The sequence below is a fragment of the Lates calcarifer genome, linkage group LG15, assembly GCF_001640805.2.
Source record: "Lates calcarifer isolate ASB-BC8 linkage group LG15, TLL_Latcal_v3, whole genome shotgun sequence".
NCBI lineage: Eukaryota > Metazoa > Chordata > Actinopteri > Centropomidae > Lates > Lates calcarifer.
Window position 1 is genome coordinate 24,727,840 of NC_066847.1, and position 25,425 is coordinate 24,753,264.

General features: G+C 39.5%; 1 protein-coding gene across 9 annotated transcripts in view; it reads left to right on the top strand.

The window, feature by feature from the left end:
* cdkal1 (CDK5 regulatory subunit associated protein 1-like 1) overlaps nucleotides 1-25,425 on the top strand; it is a 435,182-nt gene that overhangs the window by 137,264 nt on the left and 272,493 nt on the right. For all 9 annotated transcript variants that reach the window (XR_007814619.1, XR_007814622.1, XR_007814618.1 and 6 more), the window contains exon 11: nucleotides 16,216-16,396. Coding sequence is in view for 2 of the 9 variants with exons in the window: in XM_018685548.2 (XP_018541064.1) it covers nucleotides 16,216-16,396 (181 nt within the window). In the remaining 7 variants the exon portion in view is untranslated. The remainder of the gene's footprint in view (nucleotides 1-16,215; nucleotides 16,397-25,425) is intronic.

The following is a 25,425-nucleotide window of genomic DNA, read 5'->3' on the forward strand; positions in this document are numbered from 1 at the left end:
TAGAGTGAGTAAACGTGGTCAGAGGATTTTCCACAGTTGTTTCGTAGTTTGCCATAATATAGGGCTGATTTTCCCTCAACTACTCTAGGGGATTAAGTGTGTTTGAACCACAGGGGCTGAAGATGAAACGCCTGGAAACGAATAGTAATGCTTCTGTGGGTTGGGGATTGGTTGTGCATGTGTGCAGAGGAGCAGATTCTGGCAACATTAATGTTGAACTTTTGGGTTAGTTTGGTTCAGGAAAACGGATGGGTGGGGGTGTAAGCCATCATGTTACCAGAAAGGGATAGATGATGGAGGAGGGCTGGGCATTAAGCTGCCCTCAGACCCTCTGTGGTTTCCCTCAGGGTGGTGGGTTGGGTTCCCTGGAGGTTGAATGTTCCTGACCTCTGAAACCCCTTTCAATTTCAGGCCATAGAGGTCCTTATCCCAAGGAGACACACTTATTCACATGCCTGTCAGCTGCACATAGCTATGCATTTAAGCATTTTAAAATTTTAATTGCCATTGTTTCTGCATTATTGAAAGAAATTAAGGGGTAAAGCAGTAACATACAGCAACAGCAAAATATTCAAATTATTGATGTTTGCATAATGTTGCTGCAACATCTGAGGAGTTTTTACAGTTGTGGTCCCATAGGAATGAGGATTTTGGATAGGTCAACAGGTGGTTAATCTGTGTGATCTCATCAGCTGACTGATACAGTGACCCTTGACCTACAACATGACCTCTTAAAACCTAGGACTCCCCAGGTAATCTTAATGAGCATTTGATTACCATTCTGTCCTGCTCTATCCCTTTGCTTCACTGGTGTGAGCCATATGGATACTAAGAATATTTTGATGTGCTTTCATGGGTTGTGTTCACATACTGCATGATGAATGGAAACACTCCGACGTAGAACACAACTCTCTTCTTTATCTGAGGTGCCAAAGCAGTTCTTTGTATCTGTCCTCTTAAAATTTCAACCTGTTCACCCTTGCACAGTGTGCAAAGACATTCTTGTTGCTGCACCTGATTTCATTTAATGATCCACAATTACTTGACAAGTATTATTTCATGTTGTCTTAATAGTTGTTTGAAAGACGTCAGAGAAAGAGCTTTTACGTGAATATTGTCTCTTTTCTCTTGCCCAGGAGGAATTTAATTCTTAAATTACTGGTACATATACACAAAGGGCAACAGACACAGGCTTGTCTCTGGGTGGTCTCTAGACTTTTCAGCACATAATTAGTCCAGATTTAGAGGCACCAACTATTACAAATAAAGTGAATAGAACATTTCATCACTTCACACATTTTTAAATATACAGCTGATCAAAACACCCTGGTGATATATTCATAAATCAGAGGGGTCAAATCTAACTCTTGACCCTGTTGTTTTTATTGCATCACCCCCAAAATGCCAAATACCATTATCAGCCTAGTGATGTGATGAAGTCTGTTTCTCTCTTATGTAACATTTGGATAAATAGCAGCCCAAACCAGTGTACCGTCAGTCCAAACAGGATATGACAAGTACAACTGTCTGAAGATGGCATGTTTTCACCTACAGGGTGTTCTGTGGTTTAAGGTGGTAGATTCATCATAGTGTATACCTCTTTTAGAGATGGCAGAATTGAAATTTGTATACAATCACAAAACATTAAAGAAAATTGTGTACACAATATTGTATTCAGAGCAAATTATTTGCATTTTTTCAGAGTTGTACAGACAACTGTAATTATAATTCACATCGCATGACTTGAAGATTTCCATTCTGTTGTAACCATGAGAATCAGCCACATGCTTGCTTTAGTTTTATTATAACTTTATTGTAACTTTCTTGGATAGATTTTTAAAAATGAACAGAACTAGGTTCTGAAAAAGTAACAGTGGACATGTTTTTCCAATCTTGCAACAGTCATGACTTGATTGTGTAATCTCCCTAGTATTAAAGGCACCTTTAAGTCTTGATAGTGTGGTGCAATGTGCCGTCAGAGTGACGCTGTGACTGTTGATATAGGGTGTTGATGATAAACTTTCTGTCTCTCAGACTCTCTTGAGTTTAGTGACTGTTTCTCGCCAAACAAATGGCTCCAACACAGATGCGTTTGCGTGCTGTCTGTGTATGTTTGTGTGTGTGCATGTGTTAGTCATTTCTATTAGTCATGAGGAGTGACAGGGTTATATCAAACCTCCCTGGGTTACTGCAGGGCACATGCATCAGTAGCGTGACTACACAGCGTGGAGACGCTGTTTGTTGTTGAGTACATACCTTCATTAGTTTGCACACACGCATTCACACACACTTGAAGGTTTAAGGTATCGGCCAGGGCTAATGTTTCACGTGAATAGGAGGTGGGAGGGGTGGCGGCTCCCTGAAGGCATTGGGGAGGGACAAAAAAGGAAGAAGAAGAGATAAGATAAGTGAGAGGGAAAGAAGAGAGGGCAAGAGAGGCGGGAACAGAGCAGTGAGCAAGACAGGTTTGCCGCGATAACCTGCCACACTGGCGGGACTTGTCAACATTTCACCCCCCCTTTCTTTTCTCCTTTCCCTCCAGCTAATGATTCAGCAAGTAAAGCAGTGAGTGTGTCTGTGTGTGTGTTTTGGACTTTTGGTTTTTGATTTAAAACCTTTATCTAAACACGCAAGTAGAATATGAGAACATTTACAACAAACAGCCTGGTTTAGTCATCACAAGCACAGGGGACATCTCACACTCATACATACTTGTGTGTTTGTGTATCCAAGTTTTCACAGCCATATTTTCCTTAAGTACTAAGCAGATTTGACCTTATGAACGTCTGTGTATAAGCTTATGTCCACTTTTTAAAATTTGTGAGCCCACCATTTTGTCTGACAGGTGCTTCATAATAACACAGTATCTGTATGTAATCAACATGGTCACTAGCAGTAAAGCCACATCCATGCATCAGAGTATTCATTCAGAAAGCTTTCGATTGTGTGACATTACAGATATGTCTGTGAAAATGTCATACTAATACAGGCTACATTTGACTATTGTTGTATACCCATGTATAAATGTATACAGTTACAGAAAATACAACAAAATACTGCGAATGTGTACTTGCATACTACTGAAACTCTGCAGTGATAATGGCAAAACTAATATCTCAATCCAATCATCAGAATTTTAAGGAAAGGGCTAAAAACCTGAAAATTCTCAGCTCATGGTGTGGCTCTTCCCGCACTGCCACTGTGTTTCAGTTTATGTTCAGTAACCCACTGATGCTCTTGTAGTCTCACAGTCTGGTTTCTTACAGCCATGCTGCATTAAACACAACCCAGGCCCAAACTGAGAAAGCTGTGGTGTTCACAGATTATTTTATAACCTTGTTCATTTAATTGGAACACACCAGTCACTTTAGTTGCAGTGTTCACAGGTAGACTTACTTCTTGGCTTTAATTATTCATAAAATCAAATCCCCTGCACTTTAACTTACAATTATTGTAAGATGTATGAATACATACATACACGATATGAGCAAGAATTTCTTTCCTTAGATTTATACTAACATCACAAACAGATACTGGATAGATTTATCTCTTTGTCTGCTTGTTAATGCTGTTTATGTTGCCTGTGTATAGAGGTGATTTAATCCAGGAAGTCTAGCGCAGTGAATTGGCTCAGTTTAAACAACAGGAAACCAGCAGAAAATGAGTCATTAACTTCACAACAAGCTGAAACTGAGGTGTGTGTGTCTGAGTGTGTTTGTGTATATGTGTGAACTTAAGACTTGAGAGAGAGAAACAGTTTGTGGATAATGACTTTTGGCAGTTCCTAACACATCCTTGTCTTATTGATACTTCCTCTGGATTATACCTTATTTCCTTACCACAAACCACACACACACACACACACACAGAGCTATGCACGCATACACACACAAAGAATAAATACAGCTTCACTATGATTACAGGAGTTAAGGTTTCCTTAATGAAGTTGTGATCATTTTTTATTAGGCCTCTCAAACCACAATATCTATCCTTCCTGTCTTGAGGGAAAAGCACAGACTCAAATGCAGGAGCAGTAGGTTAGTGTGTGCGCATGAGAGAGGGAGGGAGAAAACACAGATGGACAGAGAGTATTGACACTTATGTAAGCACAGTGTGCGTGTGCATGCGCGTACATGCGTCTTCATCTCCAGAACATGTTAGGGCAGCAGTGAAACTCTATGCCTCCCAGTGGTCACAAAGAACAGGTGGCAAAACAGCCCAACCCCCCCCCCAACACACACACACACACACACACACCCTGCCAGAATAATTTAGAAAGAACGAGATGTTCAGTTTTTTTCACCATATTCACCACTATATTCATCACACATTCACCACCTCTTGACCCCATTTGATTTAAAGTCAAAAACACTGGTAACACTTTATTTTAGAATTATGTTATTCGCTCTGCCTTCTTGTTTGTTATCAGCTGACTGTTTTTATGACAAATTTCAGATAAAGTTGGTCAGACATCACAAAGGTGGTTTGTGAATATTGTCCTGAACTAACTGACTGCAGTTTATCATTGTATTTTAATCAATGGAATGCTTTAATGTGGGTTTGGCTCATGAGCCTCAACGTTATCTGAGTTTCTGAGGGACTGAGGTTATGTTTGTGTTACCTCGGTTTCCTCACTTGTTATATCTTTTCTGTATTTGCCTACCAAAAGTAGTGGTATTTGTTTTTTGTTTTCCCTCAAACATCTTATTTGTACACCAGTATGGGAAAGTACATTGACTTGTTTCCCACTAGACATATTACACAGTACAAACTGAAACTGCATGAGATGGGGACAGATTGTTTGTTCTCATATTGTTCAGAAAGATTGTTCTGCCTCTGATTTCAAAACTGCCATCGCACTAGTTCAGTCAGTGTTGTTTCTTATTAATTTTTTGGGTCATAAATAAAATTTGGCTTCAAAAAACATACAAAAAAAATTATATCTTGTGACACATGTACACATCCACAGTGAGATTAGACTTACTATGCCAACACCTGCGTCATCACAATCATCACTTGGAGTAAGGTAGCGTGGCAGCACAGTGTGAACATGTAAACAACCTCTCTCAAACAAGTCAAGTAACAAGGCAGCAAAGTGCTAACTTTCTATGTGCTTGCACCCTTCACACCTAAGCACACACGCAAGGTCAACAGATACTTGGGTACATCATCACAGTGAGGTGAAACATGACTCACCTCTCTCTCTCTCTCTCTCTCTCTCTCTCTCTCTCTCTCTCTCTCTCTCTCTCTCTCTCTCTCAGATCATATTTCTCTGGCTCAGAGTTCGACTCAGCCTACCTTATTTTCAACCACACAGTTTCACTCAGAGTTGATGGACTATGATGGGCTACAGTATGTTTGTGTAAGAGTAGATATGTGTGTGTATGTGTTTGAGTGACACTGCTTTTTTTGACTTTACCTTTATGCAGAAGTTATTCTAGCCTCAAGTGGATTTGTACTGGCAGCAGCCTCTGCTGTGTTACCACTTGCATGTCTTAAGTTTGAAGGTTAAGTAATGTTTAGCAGGATGGAGCTATTAAACCTGGAGGAATGCATTCTTAGGCCATGCCATTTCAGGTCATCTGTTTCTCAGGTTTTATATGAAGCTGTGCCAGTTCTGTAACCTTAGGCAGATAGGAGAATGCTCACTGCTTTCCGTGTGTGTGCTTGTTCAGACTCTTTCAAGGAATATTACTGACAGGTAAAGGCCTCCTCAAAGGGTGGGGTAGAGAATGTGTAGAGCTGGATACATTGTTAATGGTTATGCTTTTTAATTATTCTTCAACCCAGTATTTCATTGTTCACATACAGTTACTTATCTTGTTTACAAAAACTTTCTCATGTCTGGTTTTTGATCATTAGTAAATGAAGCAGCAGTGTAGCAATTTTGTAAGGTGAATTCATTTACATCAGTGAAGGTTATGGTTATGTGAAAAAAGTTCAATTGACATTTTCCTTAATGGTGATATAATGTTCTATAATGTGCCACATTATGTTGCCAGTTTTTAACTTGTCTTGTAGACTCTGTCAAAATCCGACTGATGTTGATCTTTTAACTGGAGAAATCACACATTAAAACTACACACTAACTGATTTTCAGAGACAGGTTCTTTCTCACTCTCGAGAAGAGCCCATATGATGCTCTTCCTGGGCTCTAATGACTATCAGCTTAATGATTCATAAAATGATTAGTTAGTAAAAAAATAATTAGGCAGTTAATTACCTGCCTAACAGAAAACAACAAACCTCAACATCTATCAAAAGTCTTGTCTATATAACACAGTGTTCGCCCTTGTATCCTGTTGCTACTGCCCCCAGTGTTTCACGTCTTTGATTTAATTTTTCTTTTTAGGCCTAACTGTGAGAGATTGAAGATTGCCCATATTTAATCTTAGAGCCAAAAATTAGACTAATGCTGTATTACAATTTTATAGAACATAAAAATTTTCAGTGTCTTTCTCCTTCAATATACTCCCCTTCTGCATCAACACAACGTTGCATTCGGGTCTTCCACCGATCAAAGCAGGGCAGTAGGTCTTCTTCAGACAGTTGTCTCAGAACCTCTGTTGTTCTTTTCTTAACTTCTGATACAGACTCAAAACGTGTTCCTTTGAGCACAGATTTGAAAAATAAAAAGTCACATGCTATAGCAGGTGAATAGAGAGGGTGATCAAGTACTGTGATTTGTTTTTGGGCCAGAAACTGCTTTACCGAGAGTGCAGTGTGAGCTGGCATGTGTCTTGTTGAAGAATGAAACAATTTTTCCACAATTGTGGTCTCTTTTTTTGGACTTATAGTCCAAAAAATAGTGTTTATTCACCGTTGACCATTCTGGAATCCATTCCTCCAAAATTATGCCGTTAATGTCAAAGAAAACAATCGACATGGCCTTGAATTTGGACTTGGCAATGATGGTGTTTTCCAATGCACTGACTGCAGTTTTGTCTCAGGATCATATTGGAAGATCCAAGTTTCATCGAATGTAATCACTCTTTTGAAAAGTTTGGGTTTCCTTCAATTTTCTTGCATTTTTTCCTCTTTTTCGCGGGGGGGGGGGGCTTTTTCACCTTTATTGGATAGGACAGTGGAGATGAGACAGGAAACAGGAAACATCCGGGGACCAGCTGCTCAGGGCACTTAAGCCCATGTGGTACACGCTCCAACCATTTGGCTATGGGGGCGCCCCCTTGCATTTTTCCTTTTGATGAGGAGTCAGAAGTTTTGGGACAACTTCGGAACACACTTATGTCATGTTCAAATTTTGATGCAAAATTTGCCAAACTGTCTCTTCATCAAGGGAGACCATTTCTGCTATCATTCTTACACTGAGTCATCAATCATTTCGAACGATTTGTTCAATCTGTTTATTGTTTTCATTAGTTTTTGATGTGCATGGGCACCCAGAACGTTCATCATCTTCGACATCCTCTCTGCCTTCACAAAATCTTTTGTGCTATTCACACACATGTGTATGTGACATGCAGTGTTACCCATACACCTTAGTTAATGTACAAAAAGATTTGGCTGCTGTTTTGTTGAATTTCACCAAAAATTTCAAGTTAATGCGTTGCTCAACTTTTAAGCTAATCATTTTCCGACGCCTTAGCAATAAAACACGTGCACTTCAATCAGTAGATAGCAGTGAACTAGTGTCACTTATTGGAAACTTACAGCAGTTGTGCGTGGATACCCAACCTTTAATATATAACACTCCGTGTGACTGTGAACCACGTGGTTTTATCCTCATGAACGCAGTCTCATTATTTAATAGCCATACCTCATATACTTAGCAGGTAAACTTAGCTTTCCTATCAGCTTGCAAAGCAGCTTCTGCATGTGAGCCCAAAGCTTCTTCTCCTCTGTTGCTAGTAAGCCTGTACACACTGGTGAACAAATAGTCCTTACTTAAGAAACATTTTCACTATTGACTTAACAGTTACCTCTGTGGTCCTCTTAACTTCTATTAGTCCAATTTTTATAGAGGGGTAGTTCCTCCTCTCTTTGAAAATGTCACTTTTGATTACTGATTAGCATTTGGAACATCCATTTATATATCTTCCTCCGTACAAAAATACCGCACACTTAAAGCATGCCCACCATTCATTTAGTTCAGGTAAAGCTTTTATGTCCAGAATTTATCCGGTGCTTTGATGTTGTCCATATCTGTGCAGGTCAGGTCAGCACACCGAGATGGAATGATGAATCACATACTGTGGCTATGTCAGTGAAGGTTGAATTAAATTGAAATAAAAAGCAAAGAGACACTCCATTTAACACCTGGCTAGACAGTCATGAGTGTCACGCCTTCGCACTGCCACCCTCTGCAGGCTTATACATTTGTCTCTCTCTGTGTGTGTGCATGCACATGCATGTGCACTTATATTTTTGTGAGACTAGTTTGATATTATGGGAAAGTTAGAACATTTTTCGGTCCCTACAACTTTAAAGAGCTGCTTGAGGATTAAGACTTGGTTTTGAGGTTCAGGTTAGAATTAGGTTTTAGTTTAGTAGACATTCAGCTGTGATGCTCGAGGCTAGGCTAAGGGGCTAGGGAATGCATTATGTCAATGAGTGTCCTCACAAAGATAGAATTACAAGTATAAATATATATATATATAAAAGAACTGTGTGTGGCTGAGTGAGTGGATGATTTTGCTGTGTCTCTTATTACTCCTCCCTCAGACTAATGAAATGTGTATGTGTGTGTTCTTATTACCCTTCTCCAAGGCTAATGAAGTATGTGTGTGTCTGCATGTGTAACTGTGTGTGTTAAATTGAACTGCAGTTCTGCTCTGGTGTGTTCAGGCTGTTTCATTAAATGATAAAGTTTACTGATGACTCCAGTGGGATCATTATTTACTTGGCTCTCCATTCATTCCAGAGCAGTCACCTCGATCTTTACAAATGACCTGCTACACTGAAAGACAGAGGTTATTTTGCACCTAAGGTTTCAAGACAAATGACTTGGTATTCACTTAGTAGACCAACGACATAGCCAACATGTTAAACAGGGAATGAAAAGAATTATAGACTTTGCCTGAACAAACACAGTAAAGAATAAAAAAAGAAAAAAATTTACAAGGATGCTTATTACCTGCAGCCCAAACATGCACACCACACATTTTGTGATGTCTTTTTATTTTTTCATATATTCAAACTTGAGTTCTTTCTGTCACCATTACAGACAAATAATAGCTAATGAGAAATGATGATTAAGGGAGGAAGGTGACATAGTATGTGAGAGTGAGAGAGAGATTTGTTTAACCCAAGGGGACTGTCACAGCTCGGCGCATTTAATGTAGCTGTGCCCGCTCGTGTGTTTGTGCATGTGTGAGGTTTTCACTAAAAAGTAATTCACTCTCTAAAGGCACAAGATAGAGTGAGCGAAAGCAAGGATTTGAGGAAAGAATGAGCGAGAGATGCAGATTGGGAAAGTCTTTCTGACAGTTTTACATCTCCTTCCACCTGAAGTCATCACTTGTCTCGTTCTGTCTCTTAACCGATCATTTGTCTGTCACTTCCCTACTCTCAAGCACACTGCACTCAGCTTTTCCTTCCTTGTATCCTTCAGTCACTGAATTATTTTACAGAAATATGCCAGAATGCAACTGCCAGCTTGTCTCATATACTCAGTGCATTCATTTATGCTTTTTAGCTGTAGTGCAAACTGCTTTTGCTTACTTAAAAAATCTGTTTATGAACATTTAACATGTATACCTCCACCAATGGAAATGTTTCCACATTGTGTTTTTTATCCAATTTTTTTTAACATGACACATTTCATGTCTGCCCCTGAAACTGGACTTGACGTTGCTGGTTTCATGATACTTCTCACAAAGTGGTCAAATTCTTGAAAGACACAGCATCTTGCATAAACAAACGAACTGAATTTGACGACAGCATTACCTCCACTTGACTCTATTGTCAGATGTAATCAGGTTTTTAGGTCACGATAGCTGTCACTTAGGCATCCAGAGTCATTTTACAGTCATTGAAGTTTGCATTAGAGCCACAGTGGGAACCATTGTTTGGATTTTCAGCTTCCATCTTTCTGAAATCCCCCTGTTATCTGGCCAGTCACCTGGCACCTCCTCAACCAGTTCTGACAGCACTCTCCTTCATCCTTGATGGTGGAAGAAGGTGAGGAAAGTGAGTGATAACCAAGCAAACCACTTTCTCTCTCTCCCTGTCCCTGTAAATTGAGCTGCTACATGACAGTGCCATTACCTCCAGCTGTCACCGCTAAATCAAACACTTAAGTGTCTGAGTGATTACTCACACTTCTCACAAGTGTCCCTGTTTATCCCCTGTAGCTTCCTTCTGTTTCTCCTTTTAGGAAAGAATGTTTTCTGTTAGATTTCAAGTACAGCATGCATGAGATGTTTTCTTCATTTAGTCAGTTTACACAGTAATGAAATGCATACACAAAAGTATAGCAGCCTCACAGCAGTGATATGATTAAGAAGTGAATACAAGAGTGAGCGCAGAAAACCAAACCTGAACAAACTAAAGTGGAAAAACAAGCAACACTAACATGAATCAAGATGACAAATCAAGAAAGACCTGACCTGGATAACACAATGCAAATGAATGTCACTGACAAATTTCTGCTAAATGTATTCCAGGCATCAGTAATGATAAGTGTCAAGCATATGACATGAGATGACTCTGTGTTCCTTTAGGTTTTGATCACATCTTCAAAAGTGGTTTAATCTTGGTAAATCACTGCAAGCGAAGATGCGGCTGACCTTTGACACTGCGCTGATGTGTGTATTCTGTGTGTTAGAAAGGAATTTGATGAGGTAAATGAGTCAGCGTGACAGCAGATGTTTTTTTTTTTGTTTCAAGAGAATTTTTCAGGCTCTTAAGGGTCAGGTTCATTTTGCAAGTTACCTGCTGTATAGATGATTTCTGATTTTTAAAGTCAAACTCATTTCTCAAGTAAGTACTTTAAGTTTGTGCATCATTCTGAAGTAATACACCATGACCATTGCAGAAACCACTTTGTGCTGCTGTATAACTCACAGAGGGAATTGTTTTGATCATTCAAAAAGGTTCTGTTAGTCTAACAGTGTGATGAGAGGTGGACTGACAACTAACTGTCTGAGTCTGAGAGTTTTGTTTTTGAAATTACTGTCAGGAACATCGGGTAAAATTGAGGTGGATTAATGTACTAGGCAGCCAAATGACAGTCAAACAAACAAACAAAACAAAAGATTTGCCATTTAGATTTTAGAATCACTTGTTTTTTGAGTATTAGAGTGAACAGATGTCTTTTACCAAGGCTAAAGATCCATCCACTTCTCATCCTCACACAAGCATTGATTATATCTGACTTGAACATAATTTTCACATATGTTGTGGTTCTGTAATCTCCAAACTTCAGTCCTTGTAGAATTTCACTCTCACCCCAGCTGCTGCTCTCTCTCCTACACACACTCACACATTATAGTAAAGCCGTCAGCTTACATGTTAATGTGATTTTATTCTTTCCTTGAGACAACAGCTTCCCAAACTTTTTTTTTTTTTTAACATTTGACAACAAATCTCCCCACAGCACATTGCTCTCCCATCTCCATCTCTTCCTCCCTCTCCCCCTCGCCACATCTCTCTCCCTTCACTGTCCGACTCCTACGCTACAGCGGCCCCCGAGTGCCTTACATTATCATTTCAGAGAGTGCACGCACAGCACATACGCTTCTGCACAGATGGGTAGCGTGGTCTCTTTCTGACAGATGAATAGGTAAATATTTACCTCCCCAGATTGTCTTTCTTCCACTCTCACCCCTCCATCCTTCCACCCATTGTCTTCCTCTCTACACCTCCATGCCACACTCATCTGTTTGTTCCTTGCTGTCGTTTTTCAGAGTTCTTCTGTCCCAGTGGTCTCGCCTTCATCCTATCATGGGGGCTGCTCACAGGCATCTGTTGTGCAAACACACTTGCATACACATGCACATCTTTTGAATATATGATGAAGAGGATGGCTGTGTGTGTATGGAAACATATACACACATGTATGGATGTGTGAGGGCCTCAGCAAACAAAGAGTTGATGATAATTGTTCAGTAGACAATAGCATGTTTTGTGAAGCTTAATTCGGCCTATTGAGGCAGATAGGGGACTGACTGTGTAGTTATCTTGAGTTTTAATTAAATGAATTTAGCCTCCTGTGAACAGGCTCTCCCTATGTAAATGCTAACTCAGACTGGTAGCATACTATGGCTAGTGGACGCTACTGTCTTGAGGGATGTGGTCTCTTTGCCTTCATGGGGCAGGAGGAGAAATGATAGGAACAAAGCACACACACACACACACACACGCAGCTTATTATCTCTTTTGATTTAGGGGCTTCAGGGGCTGTAACGCCTTTGTATTCTGAAGCTGTGACAGGAAGTGCAGCATTAGTCATGAGGTTAGTGCCTGACTGCTAGCTGTTGATAAAAATTGGTCCATTCTCTTCTGTTCTCTCATCATACACACGTGTATGTGGCTTATTCACAGGGGATTAGTTTACTTTCCATTAAAACAGATAATTTTCCAACAGAGGACTAATTAAATGTAACTCCTATAAACATTTAGGATACATTTAAAGATGCCATTTGGTTAGGCAATGAGGGTAATGAGCATTAGCTAATCTGATTTATATTCCTAATATAATATCTGATATAAAATGCTGAGCCACCCTTTCCTATATGTACCTATAATGTCTCTTTTCTTACTTTTTAGCCAACATGGGTCTGTGCATAATTCTACTGTTTTTTTTTCTGTGTCTCTGTTTTAAGCATTGTATCATGCTCTCTGCTTTATATGGCGTTAATTTCTTTTTTCCTTTTTATTTTTTTGGTAAAGAATACTTTCTCTGATACAATCCTCTGATCAATACTTATCGATGTCAACTCTTTCTCTGAGCCTGACATACCAGATAATGTCTCATTTGATAGATCCTGTTTTTCTCTGTCTGTTTATCTCCTTTCCACACATCAAACAGACTAATCTTGCTCTGTCAGTGTTTTTGGGTTACTGTGCTTGCAGTTCTCTCAGTTTATTGGTTAGATAACTCATTTACCCAGCATACAGTTAATCGCAAACATTTACAATCAAAACTCTGTTTGAGCTCCAATTAATACCAGGTAGGATCAGTGAATATATTTTAGGGCTTTTTTTGTCATTTACATAGAAATGTGATGCACAGTAGGATGGATGGACATGCAGCTGACAGGGGGCAAAACAGTGGAAATCTTAGCTACAGTTAAAATCCTGTCTAGTACTTTGTGAGAAAAGTTCATCCCAGGTTAGACAAACAAAGCTGTTTTTCAGTTTTGAAGTTATAAAAATAGCCCTCTTCCTGTGTTGGTTTAATTGAAAGAAAGTTGAGCTGAAACCTAATCTGTTGCCTTTCTTGATTTTATCCCTTTGTCTCTGTATCTTTGCTTCTCTCTGTTTCTCGCACACTCTGTTTTTGAAAGGTGAACAATAACAAGATACATTTCTCCTCTCTCTCATTTTAACAAGGGGAGTATCAGTGTGGCTCTTGTTCATTAGTATCAGACATCATACCTCCATCACCTTTAGATCAGAGAGACAGAGGTGTCAAAATGACAGTGTGTGTGCACATGTTTTTTTTTTCCTCTCAGCCTCCACCTTAAGAAAATTCACAAAAGCCAATTCACACCAGTTTCTCTCCCTTCTCTCAGTATTCTATGTCCTCACCACTACTGCCAAGGGCCATAGCGAATTTGATATACAAGCCCCAGGGAAATGCAAAAGGCTGTTATCTATTGAGTCCAGAAAAAATGTGCTTATTTGTTGACATTTCTAATTTTATTTACTTTCCCTCCCACTGTCATTAATAAAATAGCTTAAGGAAGTACATTATATATATTTTATATGCTGTGACGAAAGCATTAAATAGCAAAAAAAAGTGAGTTTATTCAAACTTTATTCTATCCCTGTAGGAGAGGAATGTTTTGGACTTAACTCACTTGCCTACAAAAATGTTTCCTACTGACTGATACTAATGTGGCTACACACCGACACGAAGAACTTCAGCTCCAAAAAATGAACTACCCCTTCCCATTTCATTACACGTGACTAGATTAATTATTGTTGGAGCCTACAGGCTTCAAATAGTCCTTTGTTTACCTAACAAAGTAAAGGATTAAAAACATGCATTTCGAATTAAATACTCAAGGGGTTTAGAAGCATTGCTTCAGGGGATCCAAGATGTGAATTTTAATCACAAACAGAGAATTATTCATTTATTTGGGCATTTAACCATTCCATGCTCAGACTTTTGTTTTTAATTTATGCAGTTTTACTTTTCCATAGTATAGTGGTCAGGCAGATCTGAAAGGTCAAGGATGCCTGTGCCTGCAGGCCATTGGTTAATATTAATGACCATCAGCCAATTGGAAATCATCAATAGGTCAGAGGTTATCGTGGTGTTGCAGATGCAGGAAGTTAATGTAATTAAAGATGCATCATGTTGTCGATCGCAGAGAAAGTGTCTTTTTCATTCCTTTCTTAATGTCTTTGTTGAGCTGGCTTTCACTTTGTTGGTCTAAATGCGTATGTTTGTGTGTGTGTTTGCCTCTTGTCTTACAGTTTACATTGCACTTTACACTTACTCTTTAACAGTTTTCAAGGATTTCCAGCGAGAGATAGAATTCCTTTTATATTCATACTTTTTAGCCCATTGCTGTCTTTGGGTTGTGTAAACACATATGCAGCCTTGTGCTGTAAGATAAGGGAGCATGCACATTCAAGAAATCACAACATCAGGGGTGAGACATTTGCTTAAAAATGAGTAAGGAAAGGAGAAGAGTGGCAAGAATAAAGATAAAAGGAAGGAGTGAAGAGAAAGAGGCAAGCCCAAATTACTTGGTGATTGATAATTTACACAGTCTCCCTCCTCCATTGCGTCCAGATTTTTCAAAGGAAATCTGTCAGTTGTCTGTTACTAATTAAATCCTGGCTTCATATAACAGACTTGCTTGCCATATAACACATTACACGTTACATTAAGAGGCTCCAGTGTCCTTCCTATTCCAGTGCACCTAGAGCTTTGATAGAAATCTTGTAATCAATGGTCAGCTCACTTGTATTGAGAATGGTTTCCAGTTATCTCGGTATTTGATAGCATTTCCAGTCTGACTTGACATTAGCAAATAATGTCTTCCTCAAAAAAAGCATTTGGAAAGCCAGTTTGTCTCCAATAATTAGAACACTCGGTTGCTCAGAAGAATATATAGAATAGTTTCAGCATTACTTTCTTGTTCATTTTGTTCCTTTTAGTTAATTGACAGCTGTTTAAATCATAAGAGATTATGTTAAATGCCTTTGAGATCAAGCCTAATAACTGAATCTATATGGTAACCTGTCAAAACAACATCTATTTCAATGAGTATGTACTTTGGAGATACATAGTTTTCTGACAGATAATGGTAATATACCCTCAGAGTTCTTTTATAGGCCACCAAACTGTTGTCAATACAAACAAAATATATAAAACAAATCGATGCATCTATTCCCTATTGACCACAATTAATCCAATGAGCCAGCAGGTCAATAATCAATAGCTAACGATTGTCAGCAGAGGTTGCTAATCGGGTTTTGATTGGCTGAATGAGTCCATGGGGAAAGGCTTTAGCTTTCTGTAATGCTATAGTGCTTCACATGGTTTTTCAAAGGCACGTACCAACAATGGGAAAATGTCAGAGAATTCCAAGCTTCAGTGTAATTTTAATAATAATTGATATAGTATTAGTTCCAGGTTAATGAATGTTAGACTGAAATGTATTTTTTGTCATTTGTATTATTAGTTTTACTCAACAGATTACTCTGGAGAACAGGATGTTGATCTCCACGATGCTCCCTGATTGAATTATGAATAACCTAAGAAAAAACAATATGTGGAGTTAGCTACCCATCAATACCATAAGCCATTGGTAAGGCAGATCAAATGGGTGCAGAACCAAATGTTGTAGTGTAGCTTCACAGTTTTCCTCTCAGATGGTATTATTTTGTTTTAATATTAACTCTTATCCTGAGAGGATCACAGGATGAAGTTTGCGATTTCCTTGCAACACCAGAAGTTCAAGTTTCTCAAAGGCACCACAAAACGAGATGTTTTCAAAAATGATTTTACAACCAGGAAATAACATCAGCTTCAATCAATCATGACCTAAAACCCTCTACCTATCTCTCTCTCAGGGTCCCAGGTGTAACCATTGCTACCGATATAATCTGCGGTTTTCCTGGTGAGACAGAGGAAGACTTCCAAGAGACAATAGATTTGGTGAAATGCTACAGATTCCCCAGTCTTTTCATCAACCAGTTCTACCCCAGGCCTGGTACACCTGCTGCCAAGATGGAGCAAGTACCAGCACATGTGGTGAGTGTGATCAAGGAGACAGAGACTCCTTTACTGTTAGTCAGTTGACATATCTGGTTTCAGCTAAATTTAGCTGCTCATGTGTGAAAGTGATGAACTAAGTTTTAGTTATCATCCTTAAAACCAACCAGCATATTTAAAAATTGAATGACATACCAATTAACAGCTTTAACTATAAGAGAAACGGTGTTATGAGCAGGAGTACATACTTTCTGTATTTAATGATATTCTTATTACACTGTGTGTGCATATATTGTTTGTGTGCACGTATACTGTGCTGTGCACACGCAAATTTACGTGTGGGTGTATTGAGGAATCACAGGCCAGGTCCTGTCATCTGAAAATGTAAAAACCTGTTCCAGTTCTGTCATGACTTATGTAGGAATTTAAATATTACTAATCCTGAAAGCCATCAAAAGTAAATGTGTGTGTGTGCGTGTGCGTGTGTGTGCGTGCGTGCGCGCACGTTGGGGGTGGTTGTCGCTTTCAGACAGACAGACTCATACATACAGTATACATATGGAGGCACACAGTGTTACTGTGTAAATATTAAAACCTGTATTTGAGTTAAACATTTGCTGCTGGCAGTTAACTGGGACCAGAAAACCCAGATTTGTGTAAAGCGGGGAATACTTTGTGCAGGACTGAGTTGGGATGAACAAACAGCAACTGACTGTGATGGTATAAGACATCTGTCAGTTAAGCCAGCATGTCCCCAGTCCTACAGCTTCAATACCTCCTCAAATGAACAATTATTACCAGAATTTCCATAAGAGAGGTGAAATTTGGCCAACAAGATTGTATGGCTATGACTACGTGTTATGGTATTTAGAGAGAATTTAAAAGTATTTGACCTTTAACTGTAACACTAGTCAGACATTGCTCAGCATCAAGATCCAAAGGCCATTAGAGCAGGTGCATCTTTAAGCACTTATAAAATGTTAAATGGTGGTAGTTGCTGTTTCATTTGGACCTCTCATTGTCCCCTGTATAACCAAACAACTCTCCATCTTCCTCTCTCAATCTGCTGCCATATGAAACAATTAGCGGCTAATGAAGCCATAATTGTAAGCAAAGGTGTGTGTAAGAGAAACTGAATGAACACATCACCATCACCAGCTCCAGCATTTTCTTGACCTTTTGCCTCATAGGTTTCTGAGCTACATCCTTGTTTACAGAGCCATAGTTATCTAGTATATAATTGCAAAACATAATTTAACAGCAGTGGTGCTTATGAACATTGATGTTCTCTATATCCACTGTAGTGTAACTTTATGCTCATGTTAATCATGCCCATGTTTTACTGTAATTTTCTACAGTTTATCTGAGGATTGATGCACAATTAAACAAACATATTTTGGTCAATTGAAGTTCAGTCACTTTTTAACTCATTCCATAAAGCTTTGCTTAGCAGAAAAAAGTATTTATATATCATCAGTAACTTGGTACTACTTACTTATCCTTTTGTACTTACATTCTCACTTACATTTTCTTATTGAATCTTGGCAAACGTTACTGTTGTTCTTATGCCTAAAATGTTTTTCTTTGACTTTTTTTTCCCCTTTCATTTGACCTTCTACAGTATGCTGTACCCTATATTGTATGCTCCATCCCTTCTTGCGTTTGCATTCCCTCACTCTTTACCATCAAAGTGTTGACACATCTCTTTCAAGTGGAGTGTCTTCATAAGTCATTCTCTTTTTCCTTCTGCCCTCCTTCCTCTCTTCATTCTCTGAGGAGAAGCTGAGTGTGTCTTAGAGGGATCAATCCCCAGACAACCACATCGCTACTACACTTCTTCTTATCTTTCCCCCCTCTCCTTTCTTTCTCCTCCATCTGTCTCATCCGACATTTATTGTCAGCAGTTGGATGTCAGCACTCATCTCTCCAGGACTTCATTCAGCAGGCAGCTCTTTTACTGTCAGATTGTGGCATATTGGTTGTTCCTCACTGTCACGTCACCCCCTTTTTTACATGTAGAATTATTTTAATTTGTTTTATTTTTCATCTAATGACCATGATGGTTGTGATAAATCATGAATTAAGCATTTGTGAAGTGTGTTGTAAATAATCTGGAATGCACAGGCAACAAAGTGGTGACTTGCTTCACCTAAACAGTTAAAATGAGGTCACCTTTCTCACTTTGTGTTCCTTTGCATTTTGAATTTTCACTGATCATTTAAATGTTTAAATTTAAGATAACTGTGTGTATATGACAGAGAATAGCAAAAGGTGAGAGGGAGTCAGAATAATATGTTAGGGTCCCTGCAAACAGTACACCTGCTTTGGTGGTTAAAGCTGCACACAACATCACATCATCAGTCAGCATGCACCTGTTCTTACACACACACACGGGGGCATACAGACAGACACACACACACACAGTGAGTGGTGGCAGCTAGGCGATGTCTAGGCCATGTAGGGTCAGTCATTAATAAAGTGCACCAGATGGTTTGTCTGGAACACAACTGTGTTGAATAGCCACAGGAGGGATGGATGGAGAACTAGATGGAGTAGGAAGCAGAGACAGAAGGAGGCCTGAGAGAGAGAGGGAGAGAGAGAGAGAGAAGGTAAGGAAGAAGGGAGGATAGAAGAAGGAGCTAAAAGGGAAAGGGAGATGGATGGAGGAAATAAAGTGAGACAAAAAGAAACTGCTACAGGGACATGGCCATTGTAGACCCTGGAGGGGCACCATCCCCCTTGGAAATTTGACTGGCCACCATTGTACTCACTTACTAAATGTGGCAGCTCATAGGTTATGAGGATGTCATTTGCACAGTTTGGCTATGGTGGAGCCAGTGCTCTAAGTCTCAGCCATGTGCACCACACTCTTTGTTTTGCATGCAGGGCTTTCTCCCTGGCTATTTTTCCTGTGCTCAATCAAACATTATTTCTCATTTGGAGAGATAAATATTATTCAGGGTACTAAAGCCAAAGGATTAATTTGTTTTAGTAATAGTGGCTTCTTGCAGCAGAATATTTAAAATACAAAACTGAAGTTTGATGAGCGAGTAAATGTCAGTGTGTAAAAGTGATTTAAACAAAAGACTTCACTTTGGTGGTGAAGCTGCAACAACACACTCTTCCTAAAAAACGTGACATAAAAACTGACTATATCAGTACGAATATTTGTTATAAATGTAACTGGTATCCTGACATTTTATTTTGATGCAGTGTCACATTAAAAATATGGTTTTGCTTCGGCACTGATTTCCAACTGTGACAAAAACACATATTTGAATAGAAAAATACATAGACAGATTTGTCTCAGTGAGTGAAGCAGCAGAGAAAACACATAGAACTGCTGAGCGTCCAGCTGTGATGAGGTCCAGGTGTTTTGTGCTATGTAGGTGTAACTTATTACCTATTGGAATAAATATGAGAGAATTCAGGATGGAGGGCTGAGCAAAGGCAGATGGAAAGATTCGGAGACCACAGGGAAGGAAGGATGGAGAGAGGGAAGGGAGCGTGTTGAGAATAAAGGGATGTGAATGCTATTAGCTTGGATCTCCATAATCATCCCCAGGTGACTAGAACTTAGCCTTGATAAATGGACTTGCTGAGTGGTGGGGGTGTATGTGTGCACTGGGATGTCTGTTGGTATGAAAGGAAGAGTTGAGAATGAGCAGCTGCAGGAGAGAAAGATAGAATAAAGTGATAGAGCAGGAGATTAGCTGTTCTAGTTGGACAATGTTTTTAATTTCCCCAGGTTGTAATTGGTTAAGAACTCCATTACCCACGAGGCACCGGTGCAGCAGCTGTCAAAGTGAAACAGCTGGCCAGCCACTAGTAGCTCCATCTTCTAGCTTCACTATAATTTATCTACGCCTGGACACACACACAAACACAAGCATAGACATACACCAACAGACACACACACACACATGTTTTCTCTTTGTCTCAAATGTAGACACTTATTCTCTCACATACATATCAGGGGAGATAATAATGCTCGACTAAAGGCAGTCTAACAGGTATTAAGGTTGAGTTAATGGTTAAGTTGCTGTCTGGGACCACATAGGTCTGCACTTGATTAATGAGGTCCTAGTCCACTAATAATGGAAGGGATAACACATCACATTTTAATGATCACAGTTTTTGCTTGCTATATTCAAGTACCTGAACTAAAACAAAGTGTTGTAGTGCACGCAGTTAGTGAGACTATTGATCTTAGCTACTGTGTGCAACTAGTTATATGTGTCTTAATGACACAATGAAATCACTTTAAGTTTGTGGTCTCTTCTGATGTAACATGATTGAAGAGCAGCTTTAAGGCACATCATCTGTGTTGAGTGTGAACATAGTTCATATATTATTGTATTCCTGTGTCTATTCAGTATCACAGCTTGTACACGTCTTGTGTACACCTTAGTTAATAGGGCATGCAGCTGATCTGACACAAGTCAAGATATTGTAGCTGGAACATGTTATGTATATATATGGCCTCTTCAGAGACACGAAGGGCACACACATACAGAGCCTCACCACTGTGACCACTCTTGTTGTGATGCTTTAGGAAGTGTTAGCAGTGTAACGCACACCCGCACATACACACATGCCCGAGGTAGAGGCTCTATAGCACTAACATCTGTCTGTCATTAGGGACAAATAGGCACATACGGGTGAGCCAGAAGCTATTGCAGTATAGACTAAGGCAAGATCACTGTTACCTTGCCCCACAACGTACTCACACTTTGGCATGCTGACATATATATACAGTACCTCCTCACATAGGCACACACTCACTCACTCACTCACTCACACAGTTATACATTTCTGCTGCTTTGAGTCACACATTAAGCAAGTCCGGACCTTGATTGTACTTCTTAGAATACCATTTTGAGGGACTGTTTTTCAGGTGATTGGTCCAGACGTAAGGGTAAGCTTACGTAAGGTAATGGCAGGCATCAGCTATTGCCATTGCAGTGGCTGATGCCATTTTTAAAAACTGTAATCAGCAGCTTATAACGGCTTGTAATGGCTTGTAACTCAATAAAATGGGACAAAACACAGACAAATGGACTGACAGTGAAGTCCAGGCTTAATTGAGTGTATATGTGATAGGGGGAATACAATAAGATTCTGACTCATCAAGGTTCCAACCATGGTGCCCTCCATTTTGTTTTTATTGTCATAGAAGTGGTTGTTATTGTTGTCGTGCTGAAGTGATGTTGCTATACCAGCCACCATGTCATTTCAGTGTTCATATTGGCAACATGAGTGCAAACAGAAAAAAGCCCTTGAAGGTATGTAGCTCTTGGGGGAGTGCGCCAGAGGGCAGTTCCTCTCAGGGAGTCCCAGAACTGTTTGGTCCGTAAACACCTATTGTCTTACAAATAACCTTTGCATCCCATGTGAGAGTGTGTTTGGAGTTGACATCTCACAAAACATCTTACATCAGTTCTGAATACAATGTCAGCAATTAATCATGCATGTTTTAGATTTTTTTTTTTTTGGTCCTCTTTGTCTTTTTGGTCTTTATTTGCTCATGATTGGGACTTAAATATATTAAAAGCTGCCAATCTGAAGACAGTTATATCATGTATAGCTTATTTTGGGTAATTGCACTCAAGAATTGCATATCTTGTTTTGGAGCTTCACAATATTGTGCAGATATTGCTTCTTTATATTGTATAGTTTTATGTGCTCCCGTCTGCACCGGCCCTGTATGTGTTTGGAGTCTGAGTATGAGTACAAGTGTACACATCCATGTAATGTCACTTCCCGTTAGATGCCGCATCCGTCTCTGGCGGCAACAACAGATGGACGTCATTGTAACAACCATCGTTCATCATCACCACGGTGACAGGTCCATAGACACACACAAACACACACACACACACACACACACACACACACACACACACACACACACATACACACACACAGTGGCTTTGCACTTGGTTGCTGGGTTGACACTACCACAACCTCAATGGGATGCTAGATTAACTTCTCTGGTTGATGGACCACAGACGCATACGTGTATACAGACACTTTATTTGCATCTTTACAGTGGAATAGATAAAGATGACACATACTCAACTGGCTGAGGGAAAGCAGGACTACCAGAACCACTGGCATTTAATAGGGTGGTCATAGATTATGCAAACGCTGAATTGTTTTTAATATTGATCACAAGTCTGTGTTAAAAACAGGTCCTGGTTGTATTTCTACAAAATATGTTTTTTGTGTTTTAATCAGCAGCATTTTTATAGTAATATCAAAACAGATTCGGATATTGACCAACTAAGTTTTGTCATTTGTCATCAAATTAATGATTTATATAGTTTAAACTACTATGATCCATACTATCAGATCCTACCTAGCATGCTGAGGGCAAATGTAATGCACAGTTTAATGAAATCCACTGTCACTGATGGTTGGTCCATCAGTTATTCTCAGTCTCAAAATGTTTACGGCAGAGCACCCTTACAGAATATGTGTTGCCTATTTCAACCTCACCTTGCTCCACATTAACGAAGTTTACACATCTCCACCTCTCAAATGCAGGCTTTCTGCAAGTAGCCACCAATCAGTTCCGGAGGTGCAGCTCAGGGTGTAGTGATTGCTCAAAGGCATCTCAGCAGCAGGTGTAGTGGGATAATGAGAACATGTCTCATTCACTCTCCCACAGCCAGCTTTTTTTTTTTTTTTTTCATAGCAGGTGAGGGATTTAAACTCGACTTACTATCACAAATGTCCACCTCCTAACCTCCATGTAAGGGACATGAGATGAGGTGTACATTCCTGTAATTCCTGTTATGGTAGGAGATAAGAAATGGATCTCTCTTTCTCTCACCATTTTGTATCTTGTTTTAAATGAGTGTCTCCTGTTACTGTGCCTCTGCTTCTCTCTTTCAGTTGTCTCCTTTACTTGTGTTTTCATATTGGCTGTTGAATTATCTTATAGTTGGCATGTTTTCACACCTTTGTGAATTTTTAGTATACAGTATGGGTTCATGTGAGTCAGTGTGTGAGCATGTGTTGGTATTTGTGCCTGTGGTGTGTGTTTTTGAAGACGTTCATGTATGTGTGTGCACTGGATAAATTCTGCTGGGAGCTCATTCAGGGTTGAGAAATCCTTACCTGCAGTTACATCTGTCTTACAGCCCCCCCCCAAACACACACACACACACATACACAGTGGAACATCACTGAATGGGGAATGATGGTGAGAGTGATGAAGGGATGGCAGGAAGAGAGAGAATGGTGTTTGGTGTTGAGGAGCAATGATTAGAGGATTGCTCTCACCTGAGGTGCTCCAGGCAACAAGAGAGAGAGAGATTGTGGAGGGAAAGACTTATAAGGGGGAGGATGGGTGAGAGAGTGGAGACAGGATGATTAGTATGAGTTTTCCCTCACTGGAGAAAAACACAGGGAACAAAGGAGAGGGGGAGCACTGAGGGATATGTGGAAAGCCAAAGAAAACAAGAGAAAAGGGGATTTGGAGATTCTGGAGAGCCCTTTGGCAGTGAAAGAGAGAAAGAGAGGGAATCAGGATGGCAGACGGACAGGGCCAGTGATTACAAGATTGCAAAGAGCCCTGGGTGAACAGAGAATGAGTAAGAGATGGGTAGCTATAGAGCATGGGGAAGTAAAAGAAGTGAAGAGATACACTGATGGGATGATTGAGAGAAGGGCAGAATAGACAGAGAAAGTCAAAGTGGTAGTTGGCCTAGGGCAAGGAGTACAATGTCCACCTTTAAATACGTACTTCAGTCTTAATGCTTTTATTTCAGACTTACTTCCCTCATCTTTTCTTTTTTAGCCACATCATCTTTACATTATTCTGTTGCTCTTCTTATCTTATCTTGGCCTTTTCACTCTCCCTGTCTGTGTTAAACAAAAGGACATTGGTAACCGCACATGTGATTCCATGATAACTTTTGAAACTTGGTCCATCTTCATCAACTTGACCACATATGCTATAGATATTAATAGATATTTTCCTTCTTCTCCTCATCCTCAAGCTGTCTTTCATTATCCTGAAGCAGTGTTTGTCTGTCATGTATAATGATGCCTGTGTGTGATAGCAGAACGACTTGTAGGTTGTCTGCACCATATGTACAGATCCGCCCTAAGGACATTGAATCCAGCCCTTTACATACTAACACTGGAAAAGACAGAGGGAGGGAAGAGGAACAAGCATAGCGATGAATGCATACTCCCTTTAGCTACAGTAACATATACATATATCCTTCCCCCTTAGCCAGACATGGCCTAATCAGCTAGCTAATTAGCACTCTTTGTAACTGCATTGGCCTCATGTAACTGATTGCATTAACAACTGCCACACATCAAACAGTCATGTCTCACACTTGTGCATCTCATTATAGATTAAGGACATGCAAGGTTAAGGCCAGACTTTAAGCGGGAAAAAATGAGAAATATTTTCTGTCACAGCTGATGGGCAAATAAATGTTTCCCCCCCTCTGTTCATTCTATATTTTATAGGCTTAATGAATTACTATAGGCATGTTCTCAGCCATGGTGATTTTTTTCCCTTCTGTTTAAGTGACCTAATAAGTTGACATGACTGAAGATGTACTGTATGTCCATATTCATACCATATGTCATTTTTTGTTATCTGAGACAAGCAAAAGAGGAAAATAAGGTGCCACTGAACAATATTTGACATTATGAATATTGTTTACTGTATGAAAAATAATTAAGTACAGTATCAGGTGATTCATTTGTTTCTTGCATAATACATTAATATAACCTAATAGTAAACAATGTAGACATACTGAGGGAATGCTACATTATGAGCATTATCAGCTTTTCAGGAAGTGCCCTACATATCAAAGTGTTTCATAAACCTATAAACTAAGCTTTATAAGTCGAAAGTACCACCAAAATGTCACCAAAATGTCATATTCAAATTGTCATAGAAAAGACAAGGGCTGAGCAACTGGCATACAGGGGACATCACTTGTGATTCTAGATGAATCTATCTAGATGAATGGGTCTTAAGCTGCTATCTGTACAACCTATCTGTGTACTCTGTTATCTACAATTAAATCTAAATG